The sequence below is a fragment of the Coregonus clupeaformis genome, chromosome 6 (genome assembly GCF_020615455.1).
Source record: "Coregonus clupeaformis isolate EN_2021a chromosome 6, ASM2061545v1, whole genome shotgun sequence".
Lineage (NCBI taxonomy): Eukaryota > Metazoa > Chordata > Actinopteri > Salmoniformes > Salmonidae > Coregonus > Coregonus clupeaformis.
In genome coordinates this window covers 22,686,478-22,703,334 of record NC_059197.1, presented here as the reverse complement: position 1 = coordinate 22,703,334, position 16,857 = coordinate 22,686,478, and the positions used below count along the sequence as shown (strand labels likewise).

At 44.3% G+C, this 16,857-nt stretch overlaps 1 protein-coding gene across 4 annotated transcripts in view; it reads left to right on the top strand.

Annotated features, from left to right (window-relative positions):
• The first annotated feature begins 869 nt into the window (after positions 1 to 869).
• Positions 870 to 16,857, top strand: part of LOC121567992 (protein turtle homolog B-like) — a 65,100-nt gene continuing 49,112 nt past the window's right edge. For 3 of the 4 annotated variants that reach the window (XR_006659979.1, XM_045219137.1, XM_045219144.1), the window contains exons 1-2: positions 870 to 1,182; positions 13,748 to 13,945. Coding sequence is in view for 3 of the 4 variants with exons in the window: in XM_045219137.1 (XP_045075072.1) it covers positions 1,119 to 1,182; positions 13,748 to 13,945 (262 nt within the window). In the remaining variant the exon portion in view is untranslated. The remainder of the gene's footprint in view (positions 1,183 to 13,747; positions 13,946 to 16,857) is intronic. The other variant, XM_041878448.2, reaches the window with a different exon arrangement.

Genomic DNA, 16,857 nt, shown 5'->3' with positions numbered 1-16,857 from the left:
AAGACAGAGTAAGTACCTGGAAGATACAGAAAAGCATATAAACTGCTTTTATCCATATATGGATAGGAAAATAACACAATTTTGCATTGATGGAGAAGTACATTAGATTGTAGACGATTTTTCTGAGGGAAATAAAAAAACATTTCTGTCATTTTGATTTGTATATGTGATGTGCAGTGTTTGGAAAAAGTGACTCTTCATATCTCTCTCTAAATGTTCACTGAATGGAGATGTTAAATGAGCGTGCTGATACGGTTTCAATGCTATGCCATGTGTAGCTAGGCTACAGCTGGATTGGGAGCATTAGCAGACAAGGCAGCCTCCCTGCAGTCCTCGAAGAAACAGGGGAAAACAATGTTGGCATCTGTCGCCACACCCAACACATTAGCTGAGGTTGTAGTAGCAGAAAATGAACGTTTTAACCCGGTGACAGCGACATGGCCACAGCTTGAGGCTGTGAATGAGCGACAGACAGAGGAGAGACTGAGGCACAGCATAGACATCATGGCTCTTGCGCATCACCATCATAGCTCGCAGCATGAATAGATAGGCCAACATTGATATGAAGAATGAGTGCATGTTCAAAGGCTCTCAATAGACTGGTCAGTATTGAACAATGATGGTGCCACGTGTTAAGGGACACTTCAAGACAGGCGTTTAAAGATGCGGACTAGGCTCTCTGTCAATGCGCATGATACTGCGGTTCTACTACTACGGCACGCTCCAACTCACCTTGAATTGGTACGCGTCTGTTCTCCTGTCATTCGCATAGTAAGGGGCGGAAGAATAACCAATACACGCCCCAAATCCTCTATCAGCAACCAATCCAATGAAAGAAGAGGCGGACCTGGTGGCTAAAATATCATACTTGGTTTCACTGTGCGCTCGTAAAACAGCTCGGTGTACTACAATCGCGGCGGTGCAGGTGCTCTGTCTCTTCTGGAGAGGATGCGGACGGAAGGACGGGGGAGGGAAGGGATGAAGGGAATCGCCAAGAGGAAAGTGCATAGAATATGAATAAAAAGGCATCGATAAGAGCGCGCGCTGTGCAAGGTCGAATATGAAAGATTCGTTGAACTGGGCACTTAGCGTGGTAGTAGCTGGTCGGCAATAGTACTATGATTTGGTATGTGGCCACTTTGATAGCAAGTGTATTCAGCACCAGAGGAACGGCCGCTCAAGGTGAGTTGAAGTGCAATATATTTTGTGCCGCCCATAATATATGATTTTGAGAGACTGCATGTGGGTTTGCTGCTGGCCTTTGCATAGCATGCCCATTCTATATTGGTAGATAAACGCAATAACTATATTTCATTGATATAAATGGCTGTATTTTCTCTAGTCACGTGAAAGTTGTGCCTTGGTTAATTGGTTTTTCTAAATATTTTAGGAAAATATTAGCCTACTCTTTATCATGTAATTATGTAATATAGCCTAAAGAGTAAAAACTCATATTTGAAAGGAAAGATGAGACATAATATTGTATAATTCTGTGTAAAATAATTGCTCCATTATTTGAGCAGAGAAATCCTACGAGCATATTACTCTCTACTGTAAGTACATAGTGCTATGGTCGGTGATAGTAGCCTATACAGCCAGGAGCATGTGTTTCAGATGTGTCAGATTAAAAGGCAAAAAATACATTTTGTTCTGTTATTTGCTTTCGGAAAAAAATCTGTCATGATCAGTAGAGGTGTCAGCAGTCTCAAATGTGATAATTTTGCTAAAAGGGGTGTGACCGCTTCACTAGTTTCCAGCATGGGAAAGTAACTCGTCACGAAATGCAGCAATATTGTCACATAACATTGGAACTTGTCTGTGCATGAATGTATTCATTTAATGTTATGGATTTTGTTTGTTTAAATTGCATTTCAGAGGGTATGTAACTGCTGTGTGTGATGTGTCAGTAACTGACAGTTGTGACTGGTGCAGTGCCCATCAGAGGTGTTTACCAAATGGTCTGGAGTTGAGCAAGGAACTGTTTCATATTTACAATACCAATAATGCAAGTTTGTTCACATTTTCATGAAAACACTGTGTTGACCCATGGACTGACTTAATCTTGCTCTTCCAATAGTGTCCAGATGGGGGAGTCCTTTCTCGAGCTGTCACATGATGATGACTGAGCTCAATGACCCCTCATCCTCTTTCTAAAGTTAGGCTGCTTTCTGTCTCATTTGACAATTGAGGATTAGAATTGTTAATTTGTATGATTTGTGAGGGCCAGGGGTTGACACAATATAAATCTTTTTTTCTACATTAAACATAATTAGATTTTAGTTAGTCAAAACATACATTATTATTTCCTTTCTTGTTGTTTCTTTGATAATTAAATACCTGCCCTGGTCTCTCATGTAGTGGTCACATTCAGGGTTGCCAGTTCCAACCCTGAAATAGGTATTACCAGTGGGCTATACAATGTTGGTTTTACTTTTTAATCCCACCATGCATGTTGTTGTTACTCTGTTACTCAATGGTTAGGGTTAGGATTTATTCTTGCATAAAAACTGTTTTAGAGAAATGTCAACCGCTGAAATGTGATTGTAGAAATCTGAAAACCACCTATGTAAATATTAGTTTAAACAGCTTATGTGGAAAATTATTAATACAATTGGTATACTTTCTAAGAATGTCTGCATCCTTTGGCTGTTGCTTTTGCTATCTCTGTGTTAGGCATGTTGGTAGATTAAATCAGATGTCAGGGTAGAGGGTAGTGCCCCTAGCAGGGTTGGGGTAAATTCCATTTAAAACCAATCAATTCAGAAAATTAATTCAGAAAAATAATCCTTGTAACAAACTATGGGCATTAATTACATTTTAATTTATCTCCTGAATTGACTCAAGTTTAAATGGAAATGACCCCATTCCCAGTCCCTGGCACTATGTGTTTCATCCTACTGTACCATTACTGCCTTCCCTGCCTGAGAGAAGGATACAGTCAGTCCCACATCTACTCTCTTCTCTCTCTCACTCATTGATTCAATCGTTTTCTGATATCATTCACTCATCTATAGCGCCCATTCACCAACAGATACCTCACTCATTCACTTCACTCACTCTTTCACTCACTCTTTCACTCACTCTTTCACTCACTCTTTCACTCACTCACTCACTCACTCACTCACTCACTCACTCACTCACTCACTCACTCACTCACTAACTCACAATCATTCACTCACTCACATTCACTCGGCCATACAACCTATACCCTCACTCATTCACCATCAGGCATATGCTCTTTTTACTCTCCCAATCATGGGAGTAAAGCTTGTAAACCCAGCCTAGAGAAAGCCCAGTGCTCAAGCTGTGGAAGGCAGACTTCTGCCAGCACAGCACTGGGCATGTGCCAGCTCTTTCTGCTGCAACCACTCCTCTCGTCTCGGCCAGTACGCTCCCAGTGGAATCTCCCTGCAAACAAAGCCTGGAGCATTCTGGGAAAGCCAGTATGAGGAACAGGCCAGGTTGAAGCCCCCAGTTCTCTTTTATCTTTTGTATTTTGTATTTTTTATGGGGTGGATCAGCTTTAATATATATATTGCACATAGATTGTGGCTTCTATCAATGTACTTGTCTGCATCATTTCCAATCCCCCATATATATTTTTTAGAAATATATTATTTTAAATATACAGTGCATTCAGAAAATATTCGGACCCCTTGACCTTTTCCACATTTTGTTACATTACAGCCTTATTCTAAAATGGATGAAATTGTTTTTTTCCTCATCAATCTAACCTGTTTTCGCTTTGTCATTATGTGGTATTGTGTGTAGATTTACAAAGGATTTTCTTTAAAAAAAAATCAATTTTAGAATAAGGCTGTAATGTAACAAAATGTGGAAAAAGGGAAGGGTCTCACAAGAATCCAGAGGGTAGTAAAACCGCAAGCACAGCTCAGGCAGTCAAGAGGAAAATTGATTCCATCATTGAACAGGGAGGTTCCAATGATTTAAATAGGGAAAAAATAACAGTCATATTATTCGGCTCAGCAGAATTTATGAGATGTAATGTAGTGTTATTGACTTAGTGAGTGAAACTGAGTGTGGCAGAGTGAGAGGGTAGCGAGAGAGAGAGAGAGAGAGAGAGAGAGGGTAGCTAGAGAGAGGGTAGCTAGAGAGAGGGTAGCTAGAGAGAGGGTAGATAGAGAGAGGGTAGAGAGAGAAAGAGAGGGTAGAGAGCGAGAAAGACAGGGTAGAGACACAGAAAAAGAGAGGGTAGAGAAGGAGAGGGAGAGGATAGAGACAGAGAGAGAGTGTAGAGAGACAGGATATGTAGTAGTCTGAATTTATCGAGCGGATTCCATCACTCACACTTGTTCTTGAGGGCTGTGCAATTTCTTTGATTTATCGTTGTTGAATAAACATTATTTTCCATAACCAACTGCAATTAGGCAAGCCATATGAAAGCGCTAATAAACATGCTTCTTGATGCAAATAATTTACAACACAATCAGGATATTATGGCTGAAGAATCTACTACTTGTTTAAAAAAGTTGAGTCTGTGTGACTCGATCTGTGTTAGCATGGGGAAAATGTCAGTGACTTACAACTCCTGGCTGGCACAGGGCAGGGCAGGGCAGGCACCACCCTCTTTACATCCTGATTTCCTGTAAGGTGCACCTCTGGCAGTGCCCCACAGTGTTGAGCTGGCCTTTGGGCCTCTGGCACGCCTGGCCCGTTTCACACCCCCTCTCTGTGCCCAGTGCCCAGGCAGGAGCAGGTGTCAGCTCATTATCGACTGAGGGCTGGTGCCCTTCCTTAATTGGGCTGTGCTTGTCTGAGGGGGACGTGCAGCTACAGAGGGCCAGAGAGTGGAGGGGAGAGAGACTGACTAGGCTGGGCTGGCTCACAACACTGACCTGTCAGGCTAGAGATGTGTTTTAAAGGTATATGACACCCAGGTGTCTGTCTGTCAGCTGAATGCCACTGGTGTGTCAGAGATAGTAGGCAGCTAGCTTGCGGTGGCCTGGCCTCTTGTCTGTGTTGTGTAGTAGTGGGCAGCCTGTGTAGGAGGTAGTGTTCATGAGGCTGCTTTTCATGTAGGAGAGTGTGCTGTGCTCACTAGCATATTATGTTGTGTATAGAAGGAAGGGCCCACTAGCTGGCATTGAGTAGAAGTTAAAGTATAGGATTACTAATCTGCATCATGTGTTCCCTGTCATGCATGGTGATATTGTATCATAATGGAGAGAGAGAGAGGCTGCGATATCCAAGGTTTCCTTCTCCAGACAATGATTCCAGCTTAGGGTTGCAAAATTCCCAGAACTTTCAATAAATTCCCTGGTTTTCCAGAAATCCTGGTTGGAGAATTCTAGAATTCCTGCTTATTCCCTCCTGATTCCGGGAACCCTCCAACCGGGATTTAGGTAAAACCAGGGAATTTATTGAAAGTTCCTGGAATTTTGCAGCCGTATTCCTGCTGAGAAAGATACTTTTTTTCCTCTGTTGTCATCACTTTTACGTATAGATGTTATCAGTACTCAGTTAGAGATTTTGGAGAGGTTGATAAGTAACCTACTTGACATACAGGTAACTGCCAAAACAATGAGGGATACAAAGTATATTGAAAGCAGGTGCTTCCACACAGGTGTGGTTTCTGAGTTAATTAAGCAATTAACATCCCATCATTCTTATGGTCATGTATAAAAATGCTGGGCAGGACATTATTTTGGCTACTGTGGCTATGCCCCCATAGGATGACAATGCCCCCATCCACAGGGCACGAGTGGTAACTGAATGGTTTGATGAGCATGAAAACAATGTGAACCATATGCCATGGCTGGCTCAGTCACCAGATCTCAACCCAGTTAAACACTTATGGGAGATTCTGGAGTGGCGCCTGACACAGCGTTTTCCAACACCATCAACAAAACACTAAATGATGGAATTTCTCATGGAAGAATGGTGCATCCCTCCAATAGAGTTCCAGACACTTGTAGAATATATGCCAAGGTGCATTGAAGCTTTTCTGGCTCGTGGTGACCCAGCGCCCTATTAAAACACTTTATGTTGGTGTTTCCTTTATTTGGGCGGATACCTGAATGTGCTTATTGTTAATCTTTGTCCATGTCTCCCTCTCTGTGAAGAGTGGTTAAAGGTTCATTCATTTTTCTGTGATGTTAGACTTCTCCATTACTCAACTACAATACCACTCTGTGGTTCCCAGGATCCTGCATGATCAAATACATAATGTTACCATTTATAAAGGTCATGATTAAGTCTCTCCTCTCCCATTTTCTCTGTCACCGTTTGTCTTTCCTGCCTCCCGCCTCACCCTGCATCACTATCACTGTAATGGATTCCTCTCGATTGCAGTCTGTGTTTGTCTTTTCATATGGCTTATGTTTTTGTATTAGTGCCACAAATCCAGATTTTTGTCAGGAAAGCTATTAATAGGGCAGCTATTACAAAGTATTTTTGATAAGTAGCTCAACAAGGATAGGGTTGGCTTTTGTACTTGTATGTCACACTTTGATGTTAGGTTGTCAGTGTGTTCTGGGATGACCTGTATTTAACACCAGTATTTTTACTGAGGCTAACTGTCTGGTATTACTACGCTGAGCTTGGGTTTGACAGACTCCATGTGGCGCCAGTGGGTGTAACTTAGAGTGAGTCACACAGCTTCTGGTCAGTTCATGACATTGGTTCACTCCATATCATTGTCTCACGCTGCCTGTGTAGGAGGTGGTCATCTGTCATTAGTTATATGTAAGTGTCCATGTTAGCTATCCATGCTGTTTCTCTGTGTGCTGCCTACTGTGCAGTGCACTACACACTCCTATCCATGTGTCCTGTCTACACTCATTGCATTGCACCTCATTGCCGCACACACGCACGAACACACACACACAGACAAACACAGACAAACACACACACACACACACACACACACACACACACACACACACACACACACACACACACACACACACACTGTGCTCTGATGTGACCTTCAGCACACGCAGGCTGGCATTCAATTACCACCCTGTCAGTGGCCCATCCAGCCCAGTCGCTGCACATCCTTGAGATTCCTTCTCTAGTCTAGTCTATATTCCATTACATCCAGGACATTGTGTGTTCTGTCCAGCTTAATCTGTGCTCATATCCTAGTGCTCATGGTATTGCATCACATACACCATAACACTGTGTGTGCTGGTACTGAAGTGCTTGTAGTGTCATATTCACCTTTGCTCAATGCCTGATGCCGTTTGGGTTGCTAGATATTCACGTTATATGCCCACCCATCCTCCCCAAACAAACCTCCCTCCTATCGTTTCTGTCTTAAGTAACCTACTGCCTTTATCTGTGATTAAAATGCACTGTATACCGAATAATGTGGTGGACAGAAAATGTTTTACTTTTTGTGTGTGTCACGAATTTCTCAAGTAATTGGTGTCTATTTCAGGATAATTTGTGATAGTGGGTTGTAGTGTTGTAGCACTGCCAGGATCCAAAGCACTTCTGTTCCCCACCCCCTCCCTTGTAATGTTTTGATGGTAGATTTGTCACAGATTGAGTCAGTGTCAGAAAAAGGATTTAGGCACCCTTGGGTGACATGAAAACCCCACAATGTCTCAAAATGTAGCACATTTATTATTTATATTTATTCAAATGTTATATGATCTCTTATCACATTGGACTTCGATAATGTCAAAATATTTCACAGCTATTGTTCTAGCTGCATAATTACAGCCCCAAAATGCCTGGAGAGTCCACACATGCAAATCTGTGATCATTATTGCAAGTACAGTAAAGGGTACTTTTCATGCAAGTGCCATTATTGTGGCTGCGGCTCGAAAGGCTGGTTGAAATCTCCAGCAGATTTAACTCCTAACTGTCCCTGCTGTTCTACTGTGAACATTCATGTGCTGCTCTGGACAGATGTTGATTGACTCGGAACAGATGTACAGTGGGGGAAAAAAGTATTTAGTCAGCCATCAATTTTGCAAGTTCTCCCACTTAAAAAGATGAGAGAGGCCTGTAATTTTCATCATAGGTACACGTCAACTATGACAGACAAAATGAGAAAAAAAAATCCAGAAAATCACATTGTAGGATTTTTAATGAATTTATTTGCAAATTATGGTGGAAAATAAGTATTTGGTCAATAACAAAAGTTTCTCAATACTTTGTTATATACCCTTTGTTGGCAATGACACAGGTCAAACGTTTTCTGTAAGTCTTCACAAGGTTTTCACACACTGTTGCTGGTATTTTGGCCCATTCCTCCATGCAGATCTCCTCTAGAGCAGTGATGTTTTGGGGCTGTCGCTGGGCAACACAGACTTTCAACTCCCCTCCAAAGATTTTCTATGGGGTTGAGATCTGGAGACTGGCTAGGCCACTCCAGGACCTTGAAATGCTTCTTACGAAGCCACTCCTTCGTTGCCCGGGCGGTGTGTTTGGGATCATTGTCATGCTGAAAGACCCAGCCACGTTTCATCTTCAATGCCCTTGCTGATGGAAGGAGGTTTTCACTCAAAATCTCACGATACATGGCCCCATTCATTCTTTCCTTTACACGGATCAGTCGTCCTGGTCCCTTTGCAGAAAAACAGCCCCAAAGCATGATGTTTCCACCCCCATGCTTCACAGTAGGTATGGTGTTCTTTGGATGCAACTCAGCATTCTTTGTCCTCCAAACACGACGAGTTTAGTTTTTACCAAAAAGTTATATTTTGGTTTCATCTGACCATATGACATTCTCCCAATCCTCTTCTGGATCATCCAAATGCACTCTAGCAAACTTAATAATAATAATAATAATAATATGCCATTTAGCAGACGCTTTTATCCAAAGCGACTTACAGTCATGCGTGCATAAATTTTTTGTGTATGGGTGGTCCCGGGGATCGAACCCACTACCTTGGCGTTACAAGCGCCGTGCTCTACCAGCTGAGCTACAGAGGACCAGCTTGGTTTGAAGAAATCAACTGTGGGAGCAATTATCAGGAAATGGAAGACATACAAGACCACTGATAATCTCCCTCGATCTGGGGCTCCACGCAAGATCTCACCCCGTGGGGTAAAATTATCACAAGAACGGTGAGCAAAAATCCCAGACGTGTCCCCCTGGCTTAAGCAGGGGGACACGTCTGGCACTGCAGGATTTGAGTCCCTGGCGGCGTAGTGTGTTACTGATGGTAGGCTTTGTTACTTTGGTCCCAACTCTCTGCAGGTCATTCACTAGGTTCCCCCGTGTGGTTCTGGGATTTTTGCTCACGGGGTGAGATCTTGCGTGGAGCCCCAGATCGAGGGAGATTATCAGTGGTCTTGTATGTCTTCCATTTCCTGATAATTGCTCCCACAGTTGATTTCTTCAAACCAAGCTGCTTACCTATTGCAGATTCAGTCTTCCCAGCCTGGTGCAGGTCTACAACTTTGTTTCTGGTGTCATTTGACAGCTCTTTGGTCTTGGCCATAGTGGAGTTTGGAGTGTGACTGTTTGAGGTTGTGGACAGGTGTCTTTTATACTGATAACAAGTTCAAACAGGTGCCATTAATACAGGTAACGAGTGGAGGACAGAGGAGCCTCTTAAAGAAGAAGTTACAGGTCTGTGAGAGCCAGAAATCTTGCTTGTTTGTAGGTGACCAAATACTTATTTTCCACCATAATTTACAAATAAATTCATAAAAAATCCTACAATGTGATTTTCTGGATTTTCTTTTCTCAATTTGTCTGTCATAGTTGACGTGTACCTATGATGAAAATTACAGGCCTCTCTCATCTTTTTAAGTGGGAGAACTTGCACAATTGGTGGCTGACTAAATACTTTTTTTCCCCACTGTATTTTATTGATTAAGTGAGCTGCAACAGAAGGAGGCTGCTTGCAGTGAGTAACTGGCTTTAGTATTGGTAGTGAACCTGCCTATTTAACTGGTGCCAAATAATCTGGAATTATTCCCCTGCATTGTGCTCTGGGACATGAACTGCCTCTGATTTAGCTAATGTACCTGACAGATACAGACAGCAGCAGAGTGTATTGGATAAAGTCATCCCTTCAGGAATTCATTATGAGCAGGATCAGCACTGCTGTTAGTTGTAGTTAGGAGTTAGGATACATTAAAACATACAGTAGTTGCTGAATTAGATGTCTAAGAAGGTTTACAATACTAAACTAATATAGGGCAGGCTATAATATATTGACTTGTGATCTTTCTGTTAGATGTATCGGTGCCTCAGTGATGACACCTGGTCTTTGAGAAAAGCTCAGCCTGGGAAGAGATAGTGTAGGTTAGAACAGAGAGGGCCTGTATCATGATTTGCACAGCTGGCATTTATGTCTTGTTGAGAGCGTAAATATGTTCCCTTGAAAAAGCTCCTATAAACCCTGCCGGGTCACTGTGTCTCCATTAAGGAAATGAAAACGGCGGTAGCAGTCACCGGGCCTGTGCTGATCGTCCCCTTGTGATGATCTCATAAAGCGATTGGGGAGTTATTAGCCAGCAGTATATTATTCTGGGTCTATATGGTAATTCCTCTAGGATCCAAAAATAATGTTAGGCAGAAACCGTGAACTCCTGAAACCTGAACTGTCTGCAGGGAAACAATGGGTTTCAGCACTGCTGTGCCCCAAACCCAGAGTACACACATCTCAGGAGGCCTCTTCATTTATTCGTTTGGAAGACACAAATGTTGAGTCAATAAACTTATTTTAAATTGATACAAGAGGGCACGATTTTGGGAAACTGAGCCTCTTGAAGTATCGAATTCTCTGATAAGTCTTATACAGACTCATCACCACACAGTCCCCTCTACCATGTCTACCACCCTCCAGCCATCACCACTCAGTACCCTCTACCATGTCTACCACCCTCCAGCCATCACCACTCAGTCCCCTCTACCATGTCTACCACCCTCCAGCCATCACCACTCAGTCCCCTCTACCATGTCTACCACCCTCCAGCCATCACCACTCAGTCCCCTCTACCATGTCTACCACCCTCCAGCCATCACCACTCAGTCCCCTCTACCATGTCTACCACCCTCCAGCCATCACCACTCAGACTCTACCATGTCAGACCTCCAGCATCACCACTCAGTCCCCTCTACCATGTCTACCACCCTCCAGCCATCACCACTCAGTCCCCTCTACCATGTCTACCACCCTCCAGCCATCACCACTCAGTACCCTCTACCATGTCTACGACCCTCCAGCCATCACCACTCAGTCCCCTCTACCATGTCTACGACCCTCCAGCCATCACCACTCAGTACCCTCTACCATGTCTACCACCCTCCAGCCATCACCACTCAGTCCCCTCTACCATGTCTATGACCCTCCAGCCATCACCTCTCAGTCCCCTCTACCATGTCTACGACCCTCCAGCCATCACCACTCAGTACCCTCTACCATGTCTACCACCCTCCAGCCATCACCACTCAGTCCCCTCTACCATGTCTACGACCCTCCAGCCATCACCACTCAGTCCCCTCTACCATGTCTACCACCCTCCAGCCATCACCACTCAGTACCCTCTACCATGTCTACCACCCTCCAGCCATCACCACTCAGTCCCCTCTACCATGTCTACCACCCTCCAGCCATCACCACTCAGTCCCCTCTACCATGTCTACCACCCTCCAGCCATCACCACTCAGTCCCCTCTACCATGTCTACGACCCTCCAGCCATCACCACTCAGTCCCCTCTACCATGTCTACCACCCTCCAGCCATCATCACTTAGCCCCCTCTCACTGAGTTCTCTCTGTCACTGATGCATCTGATGCTACTGATGTTCTCCTTCCATTTCCTGCATCTTATCAGTGTGTGTCCGTTGCTGCTTTGTACCATTACACTGAAAGTGCCACATTTCTACTTTCATTAAGTATGATAAGTCTATGCATTTTAAGCTTTAGATAGCAGTTATAGGTGCTCTTTACTCGTTCCCTTCTCTGTAAGTGGTCTCTTCGAGTCTAATTTATGATGATTGTGTAGGCTGTGTTGCTGGTTTGTTTAGCCAAGGCTTTAGGTCTTAGCTACAGGCTGTATTGTGGTCATGTGCAGGGCCCAGTGACTCGGCGTATGTGTTCCAGTGGGCCAGTCATTAACTCTAAGCCATGGCTTTTTACGCTGCCTTTTTTTGCACTGCTTACCAGAGAGACACAATGGCAGAGCAGATTCTAGGAGGAAGGCCTGTGACTGGCAGACCACGGCTCCACTTTAACATAAAGTGTAATTTGATTAAATCTGCTCTGTTTCAGTCCAAAAGCTGTGCTGGCTAAATCACATAAAGTGGATTAACTCTTCTACCGGATAAAGCAGATTAAAATGGTAAACACAATCACTGACTGATGCATAGGACCTTCAGGGGTGGAGCCTGTAGTAGAGGTAAAGAGGCTTTATCACTGAAAGTGTCACGCCCTGGCTCTGGGGACTATTAAATGTTGAGCCAGGGTGTGGATTTTCTATGGTTTAGTTTTCTATGTTTTGTTCTAGTTCGTGTATTTCTATGTTGGCCAGGGTGGTTCCCAACAAGCTGTAGCTTGTTGTCTCTGATTGGGGACCATACTTAGGCAGCCTGTTTGGCACTGTTTATTGTGGGATCTTGATCCGTAAGGTTTGTGTTCAACACAGGACTTAACGTATCATTTGTTTTGTAGTTTTGGTTCGTGTTGTACATTTAATCAAGTATGTACGCATATCACGCTGCGCCTTGGTCCGCTTCATCTAACGACGATCGTGACAGAAAGAAAAGGAATGAGAGAAAATATTTGGGGTTTTAAGTTGAGGGTGTTTAATTGGAAAGGAACAATGGCAACCGTAGCGCTTCCTATTTTACACAACACTGACAATGGTTTACACACACAACACAAGGCATGAGTTCCATTACAGAAACCTACCTAGAGAATCGTACTGCTACCTTTACCCCATCCTGAGGCGGATACTTTTTTTACCACTACTTTACTTGGATGGTGTACTTCCTGAAAACATTAGCAGCCATAATGCAAGTGATAGTGTTAATGAAAGCGCTAAGCTATTCAGCCAGTGTTTCTGGGGAGTGAATCGTCAGCATGTCTCTTGATCCCTGAAGCGATGTTCCCCCCCGTGGCGAGGGGAGGGGGAGGGTGGAGGGGCGGCCATGCTCAGTCTGATGGAGGGGATCCAGAGATCCAGGCTGGCTCAATGAGAGCAGAGCGGGGGAGGCAGCTGGACAAAATCCATTCCCAGAGTGAGCGTTCTGCTGAGGCAGGTAGGCCGACCTTTCAGCCGTCCGATAGGTCAACCCTTGGCAGTGTGCCTGGACATCCGTGGTTAAACGCCAGCCCAGCCCTGGTAGCGCTCATAGTAAAGCCCATATGAGCAGCAGCCAGCTCTGATCAATGGAGCCGACTGGGTCTGGTAACTTATTTACAGTACTGTATGTGACCTACGCCTCAGACAGAACTTGCTCTCACCAGGAGAGATGACGACACAGGAACTGTACAGAGCCAGACTGTCCTGTATTAGAACCATGGAAGTACCTACTGGTTCCTATAAGGGCCGCCAACACTGTAGACAGGGGTGTTAATCTTACTTTTGACGAGCTACATGGCCTGTTTGTTCACTCACTGTAGCTATAATGGAATTAGTGTTTTATAGGCATTGGGCAACTAAGCAGCAATGTCTTCTCTGCTTGGTCAGCACAGCTGTAGTGGTCGAGAACAGAACAGAACAGTACAGCACATGTACTGTACCGTTACCTCCCTCCTTCTTTAAGAGACCCTCTGCTCTTTGGTTAAAATAACCTCTCCTGTTTTTCCCCCCAGTTGCCCACGGAGTGAGAGAGGAGCCCCAGTTTGTGACGGCGCGCGCTGGAGAGAGCGTGATCCTGGGATGTGACGTGTCCCCTCCCCTGGATGGCCAGCAGCCCCCCTACGTGGTGGAGTGGTTCAAGTTCGGAGTACCCATCCCCTTCTTCATCAGCTTCCGCTTCCACCCTCCTCATGTCGACCCAGAGTACACTGGTAAGAGCCAAGCCTTCCACTCTTCTCATGTTGACCCAGAGTACACCGGTAAGAGCCAAGGATCTAGTGAGCATTTGCCATGTAGCCTGGTTCCAATGCTATGGAATTACAGAAAAGAACAGAACAGAACAGAGGCAGCACTAACACGCTGATGCACATTGCAGCCCAGATGAAAGTGTATTGTGGGGACGGAAGCCATGTTACAGTAGAGCTGTGACAGTGTGATAATGGTTGAGACTGGGCCATGGTTCATGAGAACCTCCCCTGGGTGTTTAATGGGACTATATCCTCTCTGTGTCTACATGGAGCTGTGTGTCTGGAGTGTCTGGAGTTCACCATGGCCCACTAGGCCAGAGTGGCCTGCTGCCTAACACACGCACACAAACACACACACACACATGCACACTGTATAAGATCTGCCTGGCTGGCTATTCTCATGAATCCCCATTTCCCATTTCTCACCAAGTAAATAATTAATCTGGGTGGAACAGAGACTAAATGTACTGTCATTGCCCGGCTAGACTGGCTAGTCCTGCAAGGCAGTCAATGTACTGCTATATTTCTGGGTCTTAATGTACTGTATTCAGCCTATATTTCTGGGTCTAAATGTATTCATGATGGAGATGAGAGGTTCTGGATTGCCTTTTACAGTAGCAGAGCTGGTATGTGGGGGTAAACTAGCTTCTCATGCCTCTCTGTCTCTGTGTCTGTGAGCTTTACATCGGCATAGCTGAAGACTGCAGTCTATTTTGTAATTCCACTATGACCTTATCTTTTACAAGGGATTCTATCTTAGATCATGTTAAATAATGGGGTTATGATTCACATCGTATTTGTTGTATTTATGTTGAAGTGGATTAGGGGTGGCAAACCTTTCTCTTGCAGGGAAAATACAGACTTTTACTGTTCGACTGAGTATTACCCTTCGGCAAGTGTCTTAATCTGTGCTAGACAGAAATGGTATGCTCCTCCTCTAGTGTGTTAGCCAATTGGCCAAGGTGATATGCAAATCTAACATTTAAAATCAGCTATTTTTGCACCAACTCACGTAAATTAACAATCAATACTTCAGACACTGTATGATATTTAGTTTGTGCATTTTTAGTTTATATTTTTTGGGGACAGGCTGGTCTTACATCTCACCCAAACCCAATTCCCAGTCTCTCCTCCAATCAGAGCCAGGGAAAAGCCTGCAGAGGGATTATGGTCTTTAAAGAACTGAAAGTTTAGCTGCATGGCTCTCTTTAGCTCTACTCTACTCTCCTCTCTCTACAGCTATTGCAGCAGTGGAATGGATCGAAGCCTATGTGTGATATTAATAAACCCATAGGGCCATATTCACTGTAGGCAGCAGTAGTGTTAGATTACAGTGTGTGTGAATGCCCAGGAAGGGCTGGTCCTGATGTGTATACAGTATTGTTAACTCTGTTTACAGCACGCCTCTCGTGACAGATTGAACCTGAGGTCGATCTCTACCCTTCACGCCACCACCTACCCTACTCAGCACTTCATCACCCAGGCAAAAATAGACTGACTTTTAAAGCTTCGCCTTTTTACTGCAAGACTGCAGTCTCCCTCTTTCCTCTACCCTCTTCCCTTTGCCTTATCGATTTCCTGCTCAACAAAAACCTGCCGTTTTCATCCCCAAGTATGGCAGCTGTCCCAGGGAGAGGCTATCTATCGCATCTATATGCAGCGCTGCTAGAAGAGCAATCCAGCCCGCCCTCCACGGCAATATGTTTTCCTGACATTCAAAATGAACAAACAAGCAACAGTACTTACAGTACATATATACAGTGGGGGAAAAAAGTATTTAGTCAGCCACCAATTGTGCAAGTTCTCCCACTTAAAAAGATGAGAGAGGCCTGTAATTTTCATCATACGTACACGTCAACTATGACAGACAAATTGAGATTTTTTTTCTCCAGAAAATCACATTGTAGGATTTTTAATGAATTTATTTGCAAATTATGGTGGAAAATAAGTATTTGGTCACCTACAAACAAGCAAGATTTCTGGCTCTCACAGACCTGTAACTTCTTCTTTAAGAGGCTCCTCTGTCCTCCACTCGTTACCTGTATTAATGGCACCTGTTTGAACTTGTTATCAGTATAAAAGACACCTGTCCACAACCTCAAGCTGTCAAAGGACACCAGAAACAAAATTGTAGACCTGCACCAGGCTGGGAAGACTGAATCTGCAATAGGTAAGCAGCTTGGTTTGAAGAAATCAACTGTGGGAGCAATTATTAGGAAAAGGAAGACATACAAGACCACTGATAATCTCCCTCGATCTGGGGCTCCACGCAAGATCTCACCCCGTGGGGTCAAAATGATCATAGCAAAAATCCCAGAACCACACGGGGGGACCTAGTGAATGACCTGCAGAGAGCTGGGACCAAAGTAACAAAGCCTACCATCAGTAACACACTACGCCGCCAGGGACTCAAATCCTGCAGTGCCAGACGTGTCCCCCTGCTTAAGCCAGTACATGTCCAGGCCCGTCTGAAGTTTGCTAGAGTGCATTTGGATGATCCAGAAGAGGATTGGGAGAATGTCATATGGTCAGATGAAACCAAAATTGAACTTTTTGGTAAAAACTCAACTCGTCGTGTTTGGAGGACAAAGAAGGCTGAGTTGCATCCAAAGAACACCATACCTACTGTGAAGCATGGGGGTGGAAACATCATGCTTTGGGGCTGTTTTTTCTGCAAAGGGACCAGGACGACTGATCCGTGTAAAGGAAAGAATGAATGGGGCCATGTATCGTGAGATTTTGAGTGAAAACCTCCTTCCATCAGCAAGGGCATTGAAGATGAAACGTGGCTGGGTCTTTCAGCATGACAATGATCCCAAACACACCGCCCGGGCAACGAAGGAGTGGCTTCGTAAGAAGCATTTCAAGGTCCTGGA